Genomic DNA, 20,958 nt, shown 5'->3' with positions numbered 1-20,958 from the left:
TCTTTTCTGATGTCTGTCCTCTTTTCTGCTGTCTGTCCTCCGTCCTGCTGTCTGTCCTCCGTCCTGCTGTCTGTCCCCCGTCCTGCTGTCTGTCCTCTTTTCTGATGTCTGTCCTCCGTCCTGCTGTCTGTCCTCTGTCCTCCTACCCTGCACTCCACTTGTCATCTGACTCGAGCTGGTTTGTGGCTCAGGACTCCTCCCGCTCATACACTTGGCCCTCGGGGCCTTGGTGGCGATGACTGCAGAAATTCAGGAGTCTGCCCGTCACTTATTTGCCATGTGACTTTGAGTCTGTCCCACTGTGGAAGCAGGACTTTTGGACACCAATTGAGTGAGCGATCTGTTTTAGGAGGATCATGACAAAGCTGTGTCCTCTGAGGCAGAGATTAAAGGTATCCCGGATGTGCAGTTCCCCGCTGCTGTGCTGTTCCGTGCACCACCGTCAGCCGCTGCCCTCCGCATCACTCTTCCTTCGTCTTTGGAATCCCTAACTTGCAGGAGGAATGCGGCATCAGGATTGGTGGAACAATCATCAACAACCTGCGTTATGCAGATGACACAACCCTGCTCGCTGAAACTGAGGAGGACCTGACGCTCTTGCTGCAGAAGGTCAATGACTACAGACTTCAATATGGATTGAAGCTCAATGTCAAGAAGACAAAGATTCTCACCACTGGTCTAATTGGCAGCATCAGGATGGATAGTGAAGAGATTGAAAGAGTTAACAGTTTTAGTTTGCTTGGCTCCACAGTCAACACTCTTGGTAACAGCAGCCAGGAAATCAAGAGACAAATTGCATTGGGACAGTCAGCTGTGAGGGACCTCTCAAGAGTACTGAAGAGCAATGACGTCAGGCTAGAGACTAAAATGCGCCTGATCCGGGCTATAGTCTTCGCAATTACGTGCTTTGCATCGGAGAGTTGGACAGTGACTAGGGTTGATAGAAGGAGAACTGATGCCTTCGAGCTGTGGTGCTGGAGAAGAGTGTTGAATATACCATGGACTGCTAGGAGAACAAACAGGTTTGTCCTGGAGAAGGTGAAGCCGGAATGCTTCTTGGAGTCAAGGATTCTGAAGCTTCATCTGACATACTTTGGACGTGTTGCAAAGAAGGACTGGAGAGGGACATCATGTTTGGGAGGGTGGAGGGACGGCGCAAGAGAGGAAGACCCTCGATGAGATGGATCGATTCTGTGATTGGGGTGGTGGGAATGAGTGTGTTTGAGACGGCGAGGTTGGCACAGGATAGAACGGCATTTAGAGCTCTTGTACATAGGGATGCTATGAGTCGCAAGTGACTTGATGGCACATAACAGCAACAGTTTGCTGCAGAGTCTAAATGGTCACATGATCTCAGTTGGGGAATTGGCTCTCCTTTAAGCCTAGCAGAAGGGTAAAACTGGCCAATCAGCTCATTAGGACTCCATCCACCTAATTTGCATGACTCCACCTCCACAAGTGAAAAGGACTTGCTGAAACTTCAAACTAATGAGGTCACCCCACACATCATAGAGTCTTAGCTCCAAGTTCTGTCTGCTTGCTGTGTAATCCTGGAAACTTATCAGAACCTCTCTATGCCTCAGTTTCCTCATCTGCAGGGCTGGGATAAGATGGACACTTCCCTCATAAAGTTTTGAAAGTCCACATATTAATTTTGTAAAGCAATTGCTGCCACATTTGGAGTATAATGAGGAGTGAGTGGTGTCTGTGTGTGTGCAAAGTTTAACAAAAACTACAACAAAAAGAAATCTATGGTTGCTGTGAAGGTGAACACTGTGGCACTGATGTGTCAAATGCAATAATAGTTACTCATGGTGGACAGTGTTTGGTGGAGCTCCCCAATTAAAACAAGCTTGGAAGCAGGAGTGGCATCCACTTCCGATATAGCTTGCCTCTGGAAACGCTATGAACCTGGAGAAACGATGAAAGTTATACAAGCGTTCAGGTCTTTTGTTCATAGGGTGACTATGAGTTGCCTATGACTCGATGGCACTTAACAACACATCCAGTCTACCATTTTAACTGTTTGCTGAAAGTGAAGAGGACTTGAAGCACTTCTGAAACAGATCAAAGACTACAGCCTTCAAAATAGGTTACCCCTCAATGTCAAGAAAACAGAAATCTTCACAACCAGATCGGTAGGGACATCACGATGGATGGAGGTAAGATTGACTATGTCAAGGATTTTATTTACTTGGACCCACAATTGAAATCAATGGTCGCCACAGTCAAGACATCAAAAGCATAGTTGCATTGGGTAAGTCTGTTGCCAAAACTTCTCCAGAGTGCTGAAGAGTAAAGATGTCAGCTCAGAGACTAAGGTGCACCAGATCCAGGCCATGGTATTTTCAGTACTTCCTGTGCATATGAAAGTTGGACTGTGAATAAAGATGGCAGAAGATCAATAGATGCCTTTGAATTGTGGTGTTGGCAAAGAGTATTGAATATGTTTAATACTATGTAGTCAATATAAAATAACAACAAGATTCTTACCACTTGATAACAGGCAGCATCCTGATGGATGGAGAGGAGATTGAAACTGTCAACAGCTTCATCTTACTTGGATCCACAATTAACCCTTGGTATAAGTAGTCAGGAAATAAGGAGATGCTTTGCAATGGGAAAATCTGCAGTTAGGGACCTTTCCAAATTATTGAGGAGTAGTGATGTCAGTTTGAGGACTAAGGTAGGTCTGATTCAGGACATGGTCTTTCCTTCCACTTGCTATGCATCTGAGACCTGGACAATGAATAAAGATGAAAGTAAAAGAATTGATGCCTTTGAGCTGTGGTGTTGGAGAAGAGCACTGGCCATCCCATGACGGCCAAGAGAACAAACAGACGTGTCTTGAAGAGGGTGCAGCCAGAGTGCTCTTTGGAGGCTAGAATGATGAGGCTTCGCCTCACATGCTTTGGGCATGTTGCTAGGAGGGGCTGTTCCTTGGAGAAGGACATGATGCTGGGAAGGGTGGAGCGTCAGTAGAGGAGAGGAAGACCCTCAACCAGGTGGACTGACAAGGTGACTGCTGCAGTGGGCTCCTGTGTGTCAGGAAGTGTGAGGATGGCACAGGACAGGATAGGATTCCGATCTTTTATTCATAGGGTCATTATGAGTCATCCTTGACTCGATGGTACCTAACGACAACAACAACAACAACAACCAGTAGTCCTGACAGGAAAAATAGTAAACAAATCTGTTCTGGAAGAAGTTCTGCCGGGGTGTTTCTCTGAAGCGGCTGGTGTGACTCGCTTCCACGTATTGCTGGCCTGTTATCAGGAAGGCCAGTCCCTAGAGAACACAAGAATACAAGGCTACTGAAAAGAAGACTCTTTAAGGGATGGGGTGGTGCAGTGGCTGCAGCAGTGGCTGGAACAGAGCAGAGGTTGGGAGCAGGAGGCGGGATCGGGCGAGGGTGCCGTCTGGGGGTGCTGCTCTGATTCGAGCTGACACGACACCCAGCAGCACCCCAGCGTTCGATCAGAGACACAGACAGAAGTGTTGCCTTAGGGGGTTCACTGCCCCACACCCCGCTCCATCTAAAGGACTTTCTGAGACAAGTGCTTGCAGACCGAGGCCACCCCCCGAGACCAGTCCCTCTCTCTGCTGCAGCTTTGCACCTGGTGACTTTGGGGTCCCAGGGGGGATGGATAGAGCAGACACACAGTTCTCTCTCTGTGGAGAGGGCCAGCTCCCTTTCCCCAGGCGTGAACTTGCCCCGACCCTTAAGTCAGTGGCCTCTTTGAAGTCCATCCTCCAGAGCTGTGGCCAGCTGGTTCCCAGCCTTCACAGCCCCGTAAAGTGGCCTTGGGACCACAGTCTGGCTCCTGCCCTGGCTTTTAAAACCAGAGATGACGTTTTCTCTGTCAACAGACTCTGATTAATCCTGGTGGGGGACTTCTCTGGAAAGGGTTTTCTGCTTCCTGGCTTGTTTGGTTAACACACTCTGGGGTTTTCTGTGGCTCCAGATGTCTCCTCTGTGCTTTTGATCTGCCCCACTTCCTGCTCACCCTCCCTCAGCTGTTCGGCTCTCTTCTTTCTCTCCTCACTCCCAGCCCCTGATGTGCCTCCCTCCCACCGGCCAACATTCATGGTGCTCCTACTGTGTGCTCCTGCAGGGCTGCCCAGAGCGCCCACAGACTGACCCTGGCCTGGATGAATCAAGTGCAAAAATTGAGGGTCCGCCTTTAGAATCTTCTAGAAGAATTTGACCCCTGGCTGGTGAAAACAGCTAAGCACACACGTGCTAATTTAAAGGTGGGAGGCTTGAGACCACCCAGAGGGGCCTCAGCAGAGAGTGCTGGTGACCTTATGAAAAATCATTCACTGAGGACTCTGGGGGGGACAGTCAGTCCTGACATGTGATATTGGCTCACCACCAGCTGGCTCCCTGGATCGAAGGCCCAGGGCTGGAGCAGGAGACCTGATCTTTGACCACATTTAGAGAGCTGTGCCCGGCATCTCAGGAGTCCAGTTCTACCCATTCTGTGGAAGGGGAAGTACTAGATCAGGTCTGTTTGCCAGCACATCAGTCAGTCTGTCCTGACCTCCTGGCCTCCTTGGAACACGGCCATGCAAGCCTGGAGGACCTCCTGGCATGGAGGTACCGAGTTTCTGATGAGTCCTCTGTGAATGCTTTGAGGAGTTGGGTCCCCATGTGCATCTGGAACCCTCGCCTGTGCCTGGCACGTGGCGGGCTGGTGTTTGCCTGAAAGCATTGAATGAAATGAAGAGTCCACAAGTTAAAGAAATGAGAAGAAGCTTCCTAGCCTAGAAGAGGAGTCGTCACTGCACGTGGCCTCGGGGCCCTGGAGGCAAGGACACATTCCATTGATTCGGCAGATGAGCTTGAGGCTGGAGGACACAGCTTAGACAAGGTCCCTGTGCCGTACGGAGTCACTGTGAGTCACCCCGACTTTTAACCAGAAGCTCTGGTAGTGCAACAGCTAAGGGCTGGGCTGCTAACCACAAGGTTGATGGTTCAGACCTACCCGGCAGCTCCAAGGGAGGAGGTGTGGCTGTCTGCTTCTGCTGCGATTACCCCTGCTGCCAACACCAGCTCATAGGGACCCCATGGAAGAGAGTTACTCCGCAGGGCCGGGGATCCTACAGAAGCAGACTGCACGTCTTTCTCCTGTGGAAGAAGTAATGGATTCAAACCAATGGCCATGAAATTAACAGTCAAGCGTTTTAACCACTGCACTACCAAAGCTCTTTATGTAAAATTGTTGTTATTGTGTGCCACTGAGTCAGAACTGACCCTCCAGCGGGGTTTCAGAGGCAGTAAATTGCATGGGAGGAAATTGTTCATTTTTCTAACTCGGAGCCGCTGGTGGATTTGAACCTTTGACTGTGGGAGCTCCAGTAGGCCACCAGAGCGCCTTTTGTAAAGGTGGTGGTGGTATGCTGTTGAGTCAGAACTAATGCATGGCTTACTGTTCAGGAGGTTTTCAGAGGCAGTAAATTGCACAGGAGGAGATGTCCCATCCTGCATTGAGAAAGTCTGCTGTCAGAGACCTCTCCAGAGTACTGAAGAACAGTGATGTCAGTCTGCAGACAAAGGTGCGGCTAATCCAGGTCATGGGCTTTGCAGTTACTTGCTATGCATCAGAGAGCTGGACAATAACTAGGGATGATAGAAGGAGACTTGATGCCTTTGAGCTGTGGTGTTGGAGAAGAGTATTGAATATACCATGAACTGCTAAGAGAATGAACAGGTTTGTCCTGGAGAGGGTTAAACCAGGTTGCTCCTTGGAGAAAAGATTCTGGAGCTTCATCTGACATACTGTGGACACATTGAAAGAAGGGACTGGTCCTTGGAGAGGAACGTCTTGCTTGGGAGGGTAGAGAGATAGTGCGGGAGAGGAAGACTCTCAATGAGGTGGATTGATTCAGTGACTGGGGTAATGTGGGTAGGCGTGTCAGAGACAATAAGATTGGCACAGGACAGAGCAGGGTTTAGGGCTGTTGTACACGAGGTCACTATGAGTCGCAGGTGGCTCGATGGCACATAACTTCAACAATAACAACTCCTGCAGAGTGGCCCATGGATTTGAACCCTATGCCTTTGAGAATGCAGCACAGCCTCTACCACTCGACCACTGGAGCTCATATATATTTTAAGGCGATCTAACTAGAATTGCCATTTTTGTGGGCCAGCCAGGACTATACATTTTGGTCATTTGTTATCGTTCAGCCTAACACTGCCTTATTTTGTTAATGGCATTAACACACAACCTCTGACTTTGAGTAGAGCCCTCCCCTAGCTTGAGAAGCAACAGCCCAGGAAGCCTGTGGGACAGTTCTGCTCCATCACACAAGGTTGATAGAAGTTGAAAAATGAACTTGATGACACCTAACAACAACATGTTTTGATAGCTTTAAAATAGATAGTTAAGGAGCCATGATGGTGTGGTGCACAGCATGTCAGACTGTTGTTGTGTGCCGATGAGTCACCTGCAACTCACAACAACGCTATGCACAATGGCTCCATCCTGAGCCAGTCTCACTGTCTCTGACACACCTACCGGCATTACCCCAGTTATTGTGTCAATCCATCTCATCTAGGGTCTTCCTCCCCTGTGCTGTCCTTTGACCCTTCCAAGCATGATGTCCCTCTCCAAAGACTAGTCCTTCCTGGCTACATGACCAGTATGTGAGTGACGAGTATGTGAGACTGAATCGTAAAATTCTTATCTCCAAGAAGCAGCTTGGTTTCATCCTCTCTCGGCAGTCCATGGTATGTTCAAAACTTTTCTCCAGCACCATAACTCAGCAGCATCAATTCTTCTGTTATCCTTAGATGTTGTTCAGCTCTCTGATGCAAAGCAAGTAATTGTGAAGACCATAGCCTGGGTCAGGCACACCTTAGTCTCTAGACTGACATCCTTGCTCTTTAGCATTCTGGAGAGGTCCCTGACACAGACTTCCCTAATGCAATTTGTCTCTTGATGTCCTGACCGCTGGTGCCAAGGATGTTGATTGTGGAATGAAGCAAGCTGAAATTGTTAACAATCTCAATCTCTTCTCCCATCTATCATGATGCTGCCAATTGGCTCAGTGGTGAGAATCTTCATTTTCTTGATGTTTAGCTTCAATCCATATTGCAAACTATAGTCCTCTGCAGAAGATGCTTCAGGCCCTCTCATCAATTAAGGTTGTGCTGTCTGCATAACGCAGGTTATTGATGAGTCTTCCTCCAATCCAGCTACCACAGTCTTCCTACTAACCTAAAAATCAGCTGTTTCAAGCACTCAATGGCGCCAAGGGAGAAAGATCGGCGGATCTCTTCCATTTACAGCTTAGGAAACCTGGAGTGAAGTGGACTTGATGCCGAGAGCTTGGGTTTTGGTTTAAAATACATGGCTAGCCATGTAAGTTGTATGCATAGTACATGCAGGCTCAGCTGCCGTGCTTTTAAAAGCAGTGTTGCTGACACTGTATTTTTCGTCATGACACTGTTTTTCTATGATGCACAGGCTTCTGAGGCTGTAAATTAGAGCAGACTGCCTCACTTCCCCTCCCTTTGGGCAGCTGATGGGTTTCACAGCTGACCTTTCAGTTAACAACCAGGTGATGTAACCAACCATCATGGCATCAGAGCTACGTCCCCTCAAACTCAAAGCCATTGAATCTATTCAGACTCCATTGGGTTTCTGGGACTGTGAATCGCAACAGGAGGAACTGTATGACTTTGCCCATTATAGCAGCTGGTGGATTTGAACTTCTGGCCTTTTGGTTAACAGTGCGGCATGTAACACACCACTCCACCAGGACTCCTTCTCCACAGGTATCAGGATCAGGATTCCAGCACCTGCTGGCGGGTGGGGCTAAGACAATTCACTTACCCATAGTACATGTGCAACCTGGACATAGCTTTAGGTTTAGGGGAGAAGGCTTGATTTACACTAGGGGTGGCCGTATTTGCTGAAATATTCCAGGTAGTTGGATGGTGTAAGCGCAGTCAAAATAAAAATTAATGATTCCAGGAAGCTGTGCAGCTTTGTTTCTCTGTGTCAGAGGTTTTTCAGTGATTCAGTTGTGCTCGATTGTCATTCTGCCCTGGTGGCACCCCTAGCAGAGTGCACAGCTAACTCAGAAGTGACACCTTGCTAGCAATTTGGATCCCCCAGCGGCTTCATGGGGGCAGATGGACAGTCTCCTCCCCTGTAGTTACAGTCTGAAAACCTGCTGGAGGGTCAGCTGTGAGTCATTTCTCATTACAGAAATAAGTATGAATTTTTAATTAGCTCCTTCACCCTGTTTTTCTATCTTTTTAATTATTTTTTCCTTTTTTAAAATTGTAATTTGAATGAAAGTTGCCTAGCCGATTAACTTTTCACTCAACCCTTCATATACACTCTGTTCCATAGTAACAGTTTCAATAACCATAATGTAATCACACTGGGGTGTCAGAACCCTGAAATTTGGCTTTTCTAGCCATTGTGTTAGCACCCATTGTGGGAGCATGGTCTCCAGTTACCTTAACTGTGGGTACAAGGTTTTGCAAATCATCAAGAGCTGTGGGACCAATACAAGAGAGAGTACTTTCCACATAGTGGAAGATGGAGGGAATACACAGAGTCACTGTACCAAATAGAACTGACTGGAAAATTTCTGAAGTACCAAATAAGGCCCCAGGAATGGATGGGATACCAACTGACTTGTTTCAATTAACAGATGCAGCTTTGGATGCACTCACCCGTCTATGCAAGGAAGTTTGGAAAACAGTTATCTGGCCAGTGGATTGGAAGAGGTCTATATTTGTTCCCATTCCTAAGAAAGAAAAGTGATCCAACAGAATGTGGAAACCATTGAAGAATATCATTAATACCATGAAAAAAATTTTCTTGAAAGTAACATATTCTAGTTTTGAAAATAAACTAGTAGAAAATTAAAAATTAAAAAATATATGCAAGCAAAATATTACTGAAGATCATTCAGAAACAGCTAGAACAGTACATAGACAGGAAGCTGTCAGAAGTTCATGACGCCAGGGATATCATTGCTGATGTCAGATGGATCCTGGCTGAAAGTTAGGAATACCAGAAGAATGCCTGTTTGTGCTTTATTAACTGTGCAGAGGCGTCTGACTGTGTGCATCATAACAAGTTATGGGTAACATTGAGGAGAATGGGAATCCGAGAGCAGTTAACACGTCACCGCAAATGACGGCAAAATGTGTTTCTAAGCACAGTTGTCAATTTAAAAGTGTGTAGTAACATGTTAATTGTGTTTATGCAGAACCTATACCTAGCCTAGGAGGCTGTTGTGTGAACAGAACAAGGAAACACTGAATGGTTTAAAATTAAGAAGAGAGTGTGCGTCCGGGTTTCATTCTCTCTCCATAACTATTCAGTCTGTATGCTGAGCAAATTATTCAAGAAGCTGGATGCTATGAAGAGAAATGCAGTGGCTGCAACAGAGGGAGACTCATCAATAACCTGTGTTATGCAGATGACACAACCCTGCTTGCTGAAAGTGAGGAGGACTTGAGGCAATTGTTACAGAAGATCAAGGAATACAACCTTCAATATGGGTTGCATCTCAGTGTAAAGAAAACAAAGATTCTTACCACTGGACTGACAGGCAACATCCTGAAAGGTGGGGAAAACATTGAAACTGTCAACAACTTCATCTTACTTGGATTCACAGTTAACATCCTTGGGACCAGCTGTCAGGAAATGAGGAACCACATTGCACTGGGAAAGTCTGCCGTTAGAGACCTCTCCAAATTATTGACTAATGATGTCAGTTTGAAGACTAAGGTGCATCTGATTCAGGCCATAGTCTTTCCAATACTTGGCTCTGCATTTGAGAGCTGGACAATGAATAAGGATGACAGAAAAATTGATGCCTTTGAACTGTAGTGTTGGAGAAGAGCACTGAACATCCCATGAATGGCCAGAAGGACAAACATATCTTGGAGAGGGTGCAGTTGGAGTGCTCTTTGAAGGCAAAGATGATGCCGTTTTGCCTCACGTGCTTTGAGCATATTGCTAGGAGCGGCTATTTCTTGGAGAAGGACATGATGCTAGGTTGGGGGGGGGCAGTGAAGGAGAGAAAGACCCTCTCAACCAGGAGTACTGACATGGTGACTGCTGCAGTGAGCTCTAATGTGTCAGGAAGTGTGAGGGTGACACGGGCTAGGACAGGGCTCAGATACTTTGTTCATAAGGTTCCTATGGTTGTACTTAACAGCCTCTAACAACACAATGATCTGACTTGGGACAGTTGGACTAAACCTGGACTTGTACTGGGTGATATTCTTTGTCACGCCCACTCTCTAACCTGCTTCCCTCGTGGGCCCTATAACTGGGAGGAGTCAAGTGTATGAGTCAATTTGCAATGACCATTGAGCCCAGTGATTGGTAGAAATAGGTGCAGGAGTGTGAGGGTGGCATGTCTGACCATGTAGCTGTTTGTATGGGACTATGGATATTACTGATGGGGCATGTTCCCCTTTCTTGTTTTCTTTTTCTTTTATCAGGCGACCTTTTTGCTTTTATTTTTCTCAAACAGTGAATACTGTCCTTCTGGTAGCGGGGCACCTGCCGTGTACATCTTGAGTCTGTAACAGTGCCCCAGACTGTTCTTTCAAATGAGGAAAACTTGGGGTTTTTTTCTCCCTTTGACAAATAATGGGCACCAGAATCAGCTGTATGTCTGGGCTTATTTTAAAGAACACAGGCAGAGATGAATCTGTGTGGCTTCAGCAGACCTAGATTCAATCCGTGGGCAGCTTGGCAATGCTGGTGGGTGTGGGCTGCGTGGAGCCACTGTTAGGGTGGGCTCACCACAGGCACAGGGGAGAGGAGGGAGACGGGGGGATACACTGGACAGGTGAGTGCTGGTCACGCCAAGTGAGCAGCCCTTTAACAAGGGAGCTGTGAGAAAATGTTCAGGAGGCAAAGAAGAAAAAGAAAAAGCTAAGATGGTCAAAAGGTCTAAGGGGAAAGGCAAGACAGGGCACTATTGAAAGTGGCAGATTTAAGCAGTAAATCACTTTTCAATGAAGCTACCCTTCCTCAGATGGTCCCAAGATGGGAGACCAGCACTCTTATTAAAAATAGAAAACAACAACAAAGTTACTTGACCAGTTTCTAGGAAGAACCGCCCTTCATGGTCTGTGGGATAAGAAGTGGAGGAATGGGGGTGCCACACCATTCAGCCCACCTTTTACCTGCATGTCCTCTGAGCCGTCTTTGGAACGACCCACCCACTAGCAGACAGCCCCCAGCAACTCTGCTGGAAAGTTCTCCTTTCTGAAGCAGGCAGGGGTCAGAATCGACCAGTCGCGTGTTCCATCAGCTCCTTTCACCCACTTTCCCCACTTCCTCCCTATGATTCTGGTTTCCATTCATCCTTCTGTACCTCTCTGTGTCTTCCCTTAACGAGACTGTGCTGATCATTCTTTGCACACCCATCAACGTGTCTGTCTATTGTTTGTTTCCTACTTTTTACTCCTCTCTCTCCTTCCCTTTCCATCTGTGGCGTCCATCCAAGTAAATGATTCAGTCCAGATGTAATTCTGTTTTAATTCTGTTTCTGAAGGAGTAAAACCAACACTTAGCTGATGGTGATCTTTATAGAAGGGCTTTAAACCAAATCCAATCATCTGCTGTGGAGTCGCTCTGACTTGAAGTGACACCACGCACCCCATCCTCGTGTGTCAGAGAAGACACCCCCAGAGGGTTTTCAGGGGCTGAGAACTCAATCACCAGGCCTTTCTTCCAGGGCACCCTGGGTCAGCCTTGGGTCACCAGCCATTCAGTTAGCAGTGGAACTCTGACCCGTCAGCACCACCTGGACGCTCTCAGACATGGACGTTTCTGGCTGATGTTTGCACAGGGATGGACGGTTAGGAGTGTCCTCTAAGCTAAGACGGACCAGTGTGCTTGTGTAAATGTTGACCTGTTTCTCTCCTCGCTTTAGCTAAAGTTTCCGAAGGCGAGGAGGAACAAGAAGACCCGTACCTGAATGACCGCTGCCGAGGTGAGCGTCCACATCCCCCCAGGTCATGCGCTGGGTCTGTCGACCTTTGACGCTGATGCTGTTGGGGGCGTGAGCCTCAGACACCCCCTGCAGGGTGCCCTTCTTGGGGTGCCTGCCTGGCCTCCAGTTACACCGAGCTCCACCCTCGAGCTCCACCCTCGTTCCCTCTGATGTCCTTGGAGCAGGGACCTGGTGGGATGGGTGGGAGAGGGGTGGACTTACAGAGAAGGGGCCGTAGATGAAAAGCTGAAATTAGAAGTGCCTAACTTCACAGGCATTGTGAGGCCCCCAAAGTGGGGTCTCTCAGAAAGGGGTGCAGTGCCATTGGTCTCAGTGTCCCCCGAGTCCGCCAAGTCTGATGCCATCTGTCCCACGGAGATAGAGGGCCCAGCCGGCTTGTTCTAAAGCTCTGTTTCTCTCTCTTGGTCCAGGCCAGCATGTGGTCACAGGCAGGCCACACCCTGAGATCATTCTGTGGCCAGCCCATGCTTGGGGAGGGTTGTTGATGGGGACCACAATTAATGACACTTGATGTGGCCCGTGGTCAGTGACAGCACGGAGGCCTGGGGGGAGGGGAAGGAGCCAAGACCCCTGAAGCCTCTGACCCCTTTCCCTGGTTCTGTCTCAGAGAGGACAGATAGACAGCGCTAAGAAGAGTTGTGGAATCTCATCATTTTAGAGCCTGGAAGCTCACAGCAAGTGTCAGCCTTGTTTATTCTGCTTCCAGGACTCCCTCCCAACTTCTGGGGGCACCAGTGACCCTTGACATTCCTCAGCTGCTTCTGTCTCTTCACGTGGCGTCTCCCCTGTGTGACTCCACATCTCAGCTCCCCCTTTATAAGACACCACACAGAAGGGGTCAGGGCCCCCATAACCAAAACCACTATTGACCATGGAGTCAGTTCTGTGGACGCAGCCTGGCTCATCCTTCTCGCTCAGAGCAGCTGGTGGCTTCAAACCACTGACCATTTGGTTAGCAGTCAGATGTCTTAACCACAGTGCAACCAGTGCTCCTGCCTACTCTGGTTGCTTTGTTATTATGTACCATCCACTTGGAATCAATCACAGTTAACCCCACAGAGAGCAGCTAGTGGATTTGAACCACTAGCCTTCAAGGTTAGCAGGAGCTCCTGACCAGTAGGCTGCCAGAGTTCCTTGCTATTCTGGTAGAACTTTTCATTTAACCCTTTTACAAGTGGGTTAAAGGAACTCTACTTTGACTTTTTGGTTGAAACTACATGGTTTCAATCATGGAAGCCACTTGGAATAAAATTTTTAAAAAACCTGGAGACTGTGGTCATGATGATTGACTAATTAATTAATAATTAATGTATTTATATGTATGAATATGTGTGGAAATTAAAGATGAACATATGATTTATACCTTCTGAAAAAAAATTTAAAAAAAACAACAAAAACCTCTGTGAGTGCTGAAACTGAAGAGGGCCTGAAGTGCCTGCTGCTGAAAGTCAAGGAGTGTCATTTTCAATATGGATTGAAGCTCAATATCAAGAAGACAAAGACTCTCACCACTGGACCATTGGCAGCACCATGATAGATGGAGAAGAGATTGAGGTGTTAACAATTTCAGGAAATCAAAAGACAAATTGCAGTGGGAGAATCTGTTGTCAGGGACCTCTCCAGAGTGCTGGAGAGCAATGATGTCAGTCTAGAGACTAAGGTGTGCCTGATCCAGGCCATGGTCTTTGCAATTACTTGTTATGTATCAGAGAGCTGGACACTGACTAAGGATGACAGAAGAATCAATACCTTTGACATGTGCTAGAGAAGCGCACGGAATATACCACCAGCTGCCAAGAGAACAAACAGGTCTGTCTTGGAGAGGGTGAAATCAAGTTGTTCCTTGGAAGCTAGGGTTTTGAAGTTCCATCTCACATACTTTGGTTATGTGGCCAGGAGAGACTGGTCCTTGGAGAAGGACATCATGAAGGAGAGGAAGACCTTGGATGAGATAGATTGACACAGTAACTGGCGTAATGGGAGTATCTGTGTCAGAATCAGTGAGACTGGCTCAGGACGGAGCAGGCTTCAGAGCTGCTGTACACAGGGTTTCTATGAGTTGCAGGTGACTTGACGGCCCATAAAACAACACTGATAAGGATTGAGATGCAATAAGTGGGACAGCTCTGTCCCAAGGGGTCTCTTATGCTGGGATTGTGGGATGAAGCCCAGTGCTGCAATTCATGCAGCTGTGCAGTTGTCCACCAGATGGGAGCACACACTAAGCCCCAGCGGCAGAGCGTGTAGATGGCACTGTGTGTCCCAGGGACCAGGAGTGGGTTAACTGACAAGGAAAGACCGCATGTCCCCAAACAAGACCTTGCCCACAGGCTACAGGGGTTAAGACTTCAGCACAGCTTTTGAGGGTCACATCAGTTCATAGCAGTCTTGTGATGCCATCTGGGACTGGAGAGTGGGGGTGTCTTCAGAGGATTATCCAGGAAGTAAAGCAGTAAGAGCACTTGAGGGCAAGTGCGCCACAGCAAATGGCCTTGGTGACCAGTGGGTGAAGTGAGGGGTGGAGGAGGGCAGTGGGGAGCTGGGCGGAGCCCTGCAGGGCCTGGACTCCAAACGCACTGCTGATGAGGCCGTTCTGGCTCCTGGGGACCCTCCTTCAGTGTCCAAGGCTGTAAATCCCAACAGGAGAGTGATTCTGACTCCCAGGGACCCTCCGTCAATGTCCAAGGGTATAAATCCCAATAAGAGGGTGATTCTGGCTCCCAGGGACCCACAATCGCTGTCTGAGGCTGTAAATCCTAGTAAGAGGGTAACTGGCTCCAGGGACACTCTATCAGTGTCTGAAACTGTAAATCCTAACAGGAGGGCGATTCTGACTCCAGGGTGCCCTCCATTTCTGTCTGAGGCTGTAAATCCCAACAGAGTGATTCTGATTCTGTGGGACCCTCCATAAATGTCCAAGGCTGTAAATCTCAAGACGGTAATTCTGGCTCCCAGGGACCCTCAATTGCTATCTGAGGCTGTAAATTCCAACAAGAGAGTGATTCTTACTCCCCGGGACCCTCCATCGGTGTCTGAGGCTGTAAATCCCAATAGAGGGTGATTCTGACTCCTGGGTCCCCTCCATTTCTGTCTGAGGCTATAAATCCCAATAGAGGGTGATTCTGACTCCTGGGGACCCTCCATCAGCTCTCTGAGGTGGTAAATCCCAATGGGAGCAGCCTGCCCAGCTTTCTCCCTTGGTGGGTTTAACTATGGCACAGCCCATAATGCACTGTGTCACCAGCCCGTGATGCGCTGTGTCACCAGCCCGTGATGCACTGTACCTCCAGCGCAGCTGTTGGGCATTAGTTTGATGGGGGTTTATCCTCATGGACCTTTCTTTGAAGAACCTTGCTCAGTCTGCCCTGGAAAGAGAGTGGAATGAGGGGACAGTACGAGGGAGATCTGGGGGGACTCCCTGAGCAGGCGGCTGGAGCTGAGGCAGCTGGTGGCAGTCCTTGTGTGAGGAAGATCGGGGTCAGGGTCGTCCAGTGCAGGGACCCTCACTGGTTGATGTTCTCTCGGCCCTGCCCCTCCCACCCTCCATGCCCCTGTGCTGGCAGCCAGGGCTGAGACTGGATGCTGCAGCCCCCTGACCCCCACGGGCCTCACAGAGTGGTGGGCTCTGTGGGGAGGGTAGAGGGCTACATCCCGCTCCTGCCCACACGTGCTCTGTCTGCAGGTGGGGGGCCCTGCAAGCAGCAGTGCAGGGACACAGGGGAGGAGGTCGTCTGCTCCTGCTTCGTGGGCTACCAGCTGCTCTCCGATGGCGTCTCATGTGAGGGTGAGTATCCCGGGCTGTACCATGGGCTGGGGCAATCCTCGAGGCCGAGGGGCCACTGCAAGACTGGGGAGCACCCAGGACTCCATTTCTGCCTCACCCAGCTCAAATCACATCAGAGAAGAGAGACTGCGATCTGAGGAGAGGGCAGGTGCTGGTGTCAGGCCGGGCTGAGTCCAGGATCAGTACTCTCTCCTCTGGCTCTAAGCGGGAACAGTGACACCCTTCTAATGCGCTTGTTGAAAGTCAGAGGATCCTGGTTCAAGGCCAGCACCTTCTGAACAGGGCTTTGGTCACTCTGAAACAGTAGAGGACTTGGTGGCGAGCCCCCAACTATCGTCCCTCTAAGCTCAGTCAGATAGATGAGACTAGATCAGATGCGGGGCTCACAGAAGCAGGGTGCCAGCTCCCTGTGACTTCTGGAAGGTTCTCAGGGGTGATGCGCTCTGGCTGGTTACGCCTGCTGTCTGTCTGCTCTCTCCCAGACGTGAACGAGTGTATCACCGGCAGCCACACCTGCCGGCTGGGCGAGTCCTGCATCAACACTGTGGGCTCTTTCCGCTGTCAGCGTGACAGCAGCTGTGGCACGGGCTACGAGCTCACAGAGAGCAATGAATGCAAAGGTGAGGGTCCTCCCCGACCCCTCTGCCGTCCCCAGGGTGGGGGTGCTGTGGAAAGGGGTGGGGCCGTCAGAGGAGGCTGCCTTCTCGTGTGTGGGATGCTGTTTGCTGCCGCCAGTCAGTGCCCACTGCGTGGTGACCAAGTGCCACCTGGCTGTATGCCGTCGCAGGCCCAGCCACAGGAGGGCTTCCCAGGGTGGTACACCTGCACACCCTTATACCTGCCTGGGGGTCCCGCCTGGTGCAGACGTGAGCTGATAGGTGGAGGGTAGTGTCCGCTCAGGGACACCTCAGGAAAAAGCCCTGGCTCTCTCCTTTCACGGAGTAGCCCCAGAAACCCCCATGGGGCCCAGTTCTACTCTGGTACACACGGGGTTGCTGTGAGTCAGAGTCCATTTGATGGCAACAGGTGTTTCACACCTGCTTGGCCGGCACCGGAGGGATTAGCAGTGAAATGAAACAAGAAAATGCCAGTCAAAATGGTCAGAATGTAGAAAAGCTGACGGCAGCCCCCAGCACCCCACTTCTGTCACCCCTGTCTTCTGCCGGTGCCCAGTCAATAGTGGTGGTCAGTCTGAATTTCAGAAAGGCCTCTGTGCACCGATGCTTGAAAATAACACCTGGGGTGAATTTTAGGGCCTCATGTGTGCTTTCAAAAAAGAAAATAATTGTGTAACAGCTGGTTCCCCTCTGGCTGCAGGCTGCCTTCCTGCCTGCAGTGGGCCTTTTCAGGCCGCCGGCCCCTTGCCACCAAACCCTACCCGGTCCCTGGCAGACATCCCCTCTGGGGAGGGTCCCTCAGAACGTGGTTCTCTGGGGGATTCTGGGTCTTCTGAGACAAAGGAACCATTTGTACCAAAAGGTTGAAAAGCCAGTCTCACCCTCTGCCGTAGGAAGCCTTCTGAGCTGGTTCAGGTCCTGCCAGGTTGATGACTTGCTGGGCAGTTTGTACACGGCCAGCCAAGCGTCTCTGCTTGGATATGCCTTCAAGTGGCCATGAACTTGGAGGGAAGGCAGCCTAGTCCTCTCCCCTCCTGACAGTCACCACTGTCAGTATTTGGACTATCATGAACACTTCCAAATGAAGTCGGTTCTGGGGACTGTGTTTCTTGCCACTAAGACAATTCTAATCTAAATTAAAGAGACCCTTAGCCAGAAGTATATGTCTGCCAGGAAAATGCCCGTGTAAGTTATGAAACAGCAGGAGGCCTGCCTCACGGGGCCTGGGAACCGGGTGCTGCTGTCTTGAGCAGCGTGGGCATTGCGTGGCTGGCCAAATCCCCAATTGTGTGGGACCCAGTTTTGTGGGATTGTTTCAGGTTCTACTCTGAGTTAATGAGCATTTGAAAAAAAAGAAAGAAAAAAAGAGAAATGTTGCTTGTGATTTTAAAGTGTTGTGAGATGCTCTGGCAGAACGCTTGCTAACGTTTTCCTTTTTTTATGACGTACCAGATATTGACGAGTGTGAGAGTGGTATTCATAACTGCCTCCCCGATTTTATCTGTCAGAATACTCTGGGATCCTTCCGCTGCAGACCCAAGCTACAGTGCAAGAGTGGTTTTATACAAGACGCTCTAGGCAACTGTATTGGTAAGACACGCCGCCGCCCGGCCTCAGGAGGGCCAGGGGCTGCAGAGGACACAGAACCAGGCCAGCTGGTCAGCGTCCTAGGTGCTGCTCCACATACGGACTCTGTCACAGTTTCTCAACTCTGTGATTGTAGCGTGAAAGCAGCCACAGACAGTGTGTAAACAGACGAGCCAGGCTGAGTGCCAGGAAACTTTTTATTTAGAAAAATGGACAGCTAGATTAGGCCCGAGGGCTATAGCTTGCCAGCGGCTTGCCTGGACGAAAGAGACTTGGTGACACAGACGGTTAAGCCTTGAGCAGTTAACAGAAAGGTTAGCAGCCACTGTGGCAGAAAGACCTGGTGAGAGGTTCTCCTGTGGAGATTCCAGGCAAGAAAACACTGCGGGGCGGTTAGTTCTGTTCAGTCACATGGTGCTGCATGAGTCGGAATCCTTGCCACAGTCCCAAGAGCAGTGTAGACGGGGGAGCCTCTGGCTGGTACACTTGGCTGAGGAGCGTGCCGCTGACCGTGGCTGGCAGTTCAGATGCCTCGGAAGAAAGGCCTGGCCATCGCCTTCCCAAACAGTCGCCGTAGCGGAGGCTCCCATCCTCTTCTGACCCGCACGGGGTCACCATGGGCTGGAATGGACTCTATAGCCACTGGTTTGGGTTAGGGTTAGTGTAGGTGGAAGATGTGAAGTTATGTGGAGTCCGAGGCACCTGGTTTGGAACTGAGTCACCCAAAAGCAATTTACTTCTCTTCTCTGGACTCCACTGTAGCAGGAGAACAGTCATGATAGGAGCTCTAGACGTGAGGACAAAGGTTGAACAAGGAGGTTGTGCCCAAGACAAGGGAAACCAGCTCCCTGATAGAATGGTTTCCGTGATTTCAGAATTGTTGAAAAGTACAGTGTCCAGATAGAGGAAAGAAAATTGCTTGAACCAGGGTAAATAAACCCTGGAGTTCTGGACCCGCTCTCCCCTCCAGTCTCTCCCTCCTTCCCTTCCTCGTGCCCCCTCCCCCTTTCTCCCCCCTCCCCCCCTCTCTCTGTCTCTCTTCCTCTGTCTCACTCTATCTGTCTGTCTCTCCCTCTCTCTATCTCTGTCTCTCTCCCCCTCCTCCCCTTTCTCCCCCCTCCCCCCCTCTCTCTGTCTCTCTTCCTCTGTCTCACTCTATCTGTCTGTCTCTCCCTCTCTCTATCTCTGTCTCTCTCCCCCTCCTCCCCTTTCTCCCCCCTCCCCCCTTTCTCTCTGTCTCATTGCCCAGGACTGCCTCACAGCTGACCCTCCCTTGGGTTTCTGAAGCTGTAAATCAGTCACACAGGAGGAGGTTGTCCATCTTTCTCCATGGAGCTGCTTGGCAGGTTTGACCTGCCAGAGGTCTCGCCTCTGAATTAGCAGCTCAGCTCCCTACAGACCAGACCACCCGAGCTCCTTTGGTGAGCGGTGACGATGTCTTTCTCTGAGACTGGCCCCTCCTGACATCACGTCACTGTCCTTGCCTCTAAGGAGCGCCCCGGTTGCATTCCTGTAAGACACATCTCTGTCCCTTTGATAGCCCGTGGGCTGTTCAGTACTTTTTCCCAAACACCACAACTCAAAGGCATCAATTCTTCAGTCTTCTTAGTCTTTGTCCAACTTCCACGCACTAGGATTGTTGTTCGGTGCCGTCCTGTCAGGTACGACTCATAGTGACCCTATGGACAGCAGATCTGAAGCCGGTCCTAGCCTGTGTCCATTGTGCAGTCACTGTATCAGTCGGTCTCACTGAGGGTCTTTTTCTCTGACCCTTCACCTTCCCCAACATGACCTCAAGTTAACAGCCTCTGCAGTGGGGTCAATTCTGACTCATAGCAACCCTGCAGGGAGGAGAGCAGAGTTGCCCTGTGGCATCCAAGTAGTAAATCTTTATGGGAGCTGACCGCCCCGGCCTTCTGCCATGGACGGCATCCGCTGACCTTTTGATTAGGCTCAATGCCTTAACCACCACACCACCAGAGCGCCTGACCTCATGCTTGTTTTTTTACATTTTTTTAATTATTATTAATTTTAATGAAAATTTACAGATTTTGGATTTCCATTCATTCATTTTTGCACTTTTCTCCCTGCCCACTCTGCCCCTCCAGTTCGTTTTCTCTTTGAAAAGTAAAAGAAAAATTCTTTCATTGTTTTACAAACCCTCCCCCAGGTCCACTCCACTATGCAGCCTTCGTTCTGGAGTCCCATCATGACAATAATACCTAATCATATATCCCTTTTAAACCGTTCTCTCTCTCATCTGTTTCAATGCAGTGTACATTATTTATCCTATCTTTCTTAGTCTCCTTCCAACCCCGATGTCAGTCCTGTTTTACAACAGTGGCACTATGCAGTATTTGTCCTTTTGTGACTGAGATATTTCACTCAGCATAATGTCCTCCAGGGTCTCCCATTTTGTATAATATTTCATGAGTTCCTTGTTTTTCAATGCAGCATAGTATTCCATTGTGTGAATATACCACAGCTTCTCTATCCATTCGTTTGTTGATGGGCACTTAGGTTGTTTCCAACTCTTTGCTACTGGGAACAAAGCCATGATAAACATGTGTGTTCATATATCTGCTTGGGTGGTGGTTTTGGTTTCTTTGGGGTGTAGTCTCAGTAGTGGAATTGTGACCTCATGTTTACGGATGAGATCTATAGAGATCCTCTTCCCAAACAGGGTCGTGTTCCCAAGCACAGGTGTGAAAACAGCCTTGTTGGGGGACAAAATTCAGCCTGTCCCCACACATGAACAGTATAGGTGCCACAGGAATTGGCCAGGTTGATGGTGGCAACGCAGAGTCCTTAGGAAGAATTCAGAGGGGACATCACTCTGTCATCACAGAGGGCCCCAGCGGCAGGCAGGCGGCCGTGCTCTGGCTACAGTGAGGAGCAGAGGGGTCGCAGGCCCCAGGGCAGGCAGAGGGGCAAGGAGGCGATTTCTAAGATAGCCGG

The 20,958-nt window shown here is 49.5% G+C and overlaps 1 protein-coding gene across 1 annotated transcript in view; it reads left to right on the top strand.

The window, feature by feature from the left end:
- FBLN1 (fibulin 1) overlaps window positions 1-20,958 on the top strand; it is a 49,516-nt gene that overhangs the window by 8,329 nt on the left and 20,229 nt on the right. The window contains exons 4-7 of the mRNA XM_006888031.1: window positions 11,932-11,991; window positions 15,695-15,796; window positions 16,279-16,416; window positions 17,866-18,003. Coding sequence (XP_006888093.1) covers window positions 11,932-11,991; window positions 15,695-15,796; window positions 16,279-16,416; window positions 17,866-18,003 — 438 coding nt within the window. The remainder of the gene's footprint in view (window positions 1-11,931; window positions 11,992-15,694; window positions 15,797-16,278; window positions 16,417-17,865; window positions 18,004-20,958) is intronic.

Source organism: Elephantulus edwardii, unplaced genomic scaffold (assembly GCF_000299155.1).
Source record: "Elephantulus edwardii isolate Elephantulus edwardi_28Jun2011 unplaced genomic scaffold, EleEdw1.0 scaffold00064, whole genome shotgun sequence".
Classification (NCBI taxonomy): domain Eukaryota; kingdom Metazoa; phylum Chordata; class Mammalia; order Macroscelidea; family Macroscelididae; genus Elephantulus; species Elephantulus edwardii.
The sequence above is the reverse complement of the archived record's forward strand: the minus strand, read 5'-3'. Positions and strand labels throughout refer to the sequence as shown.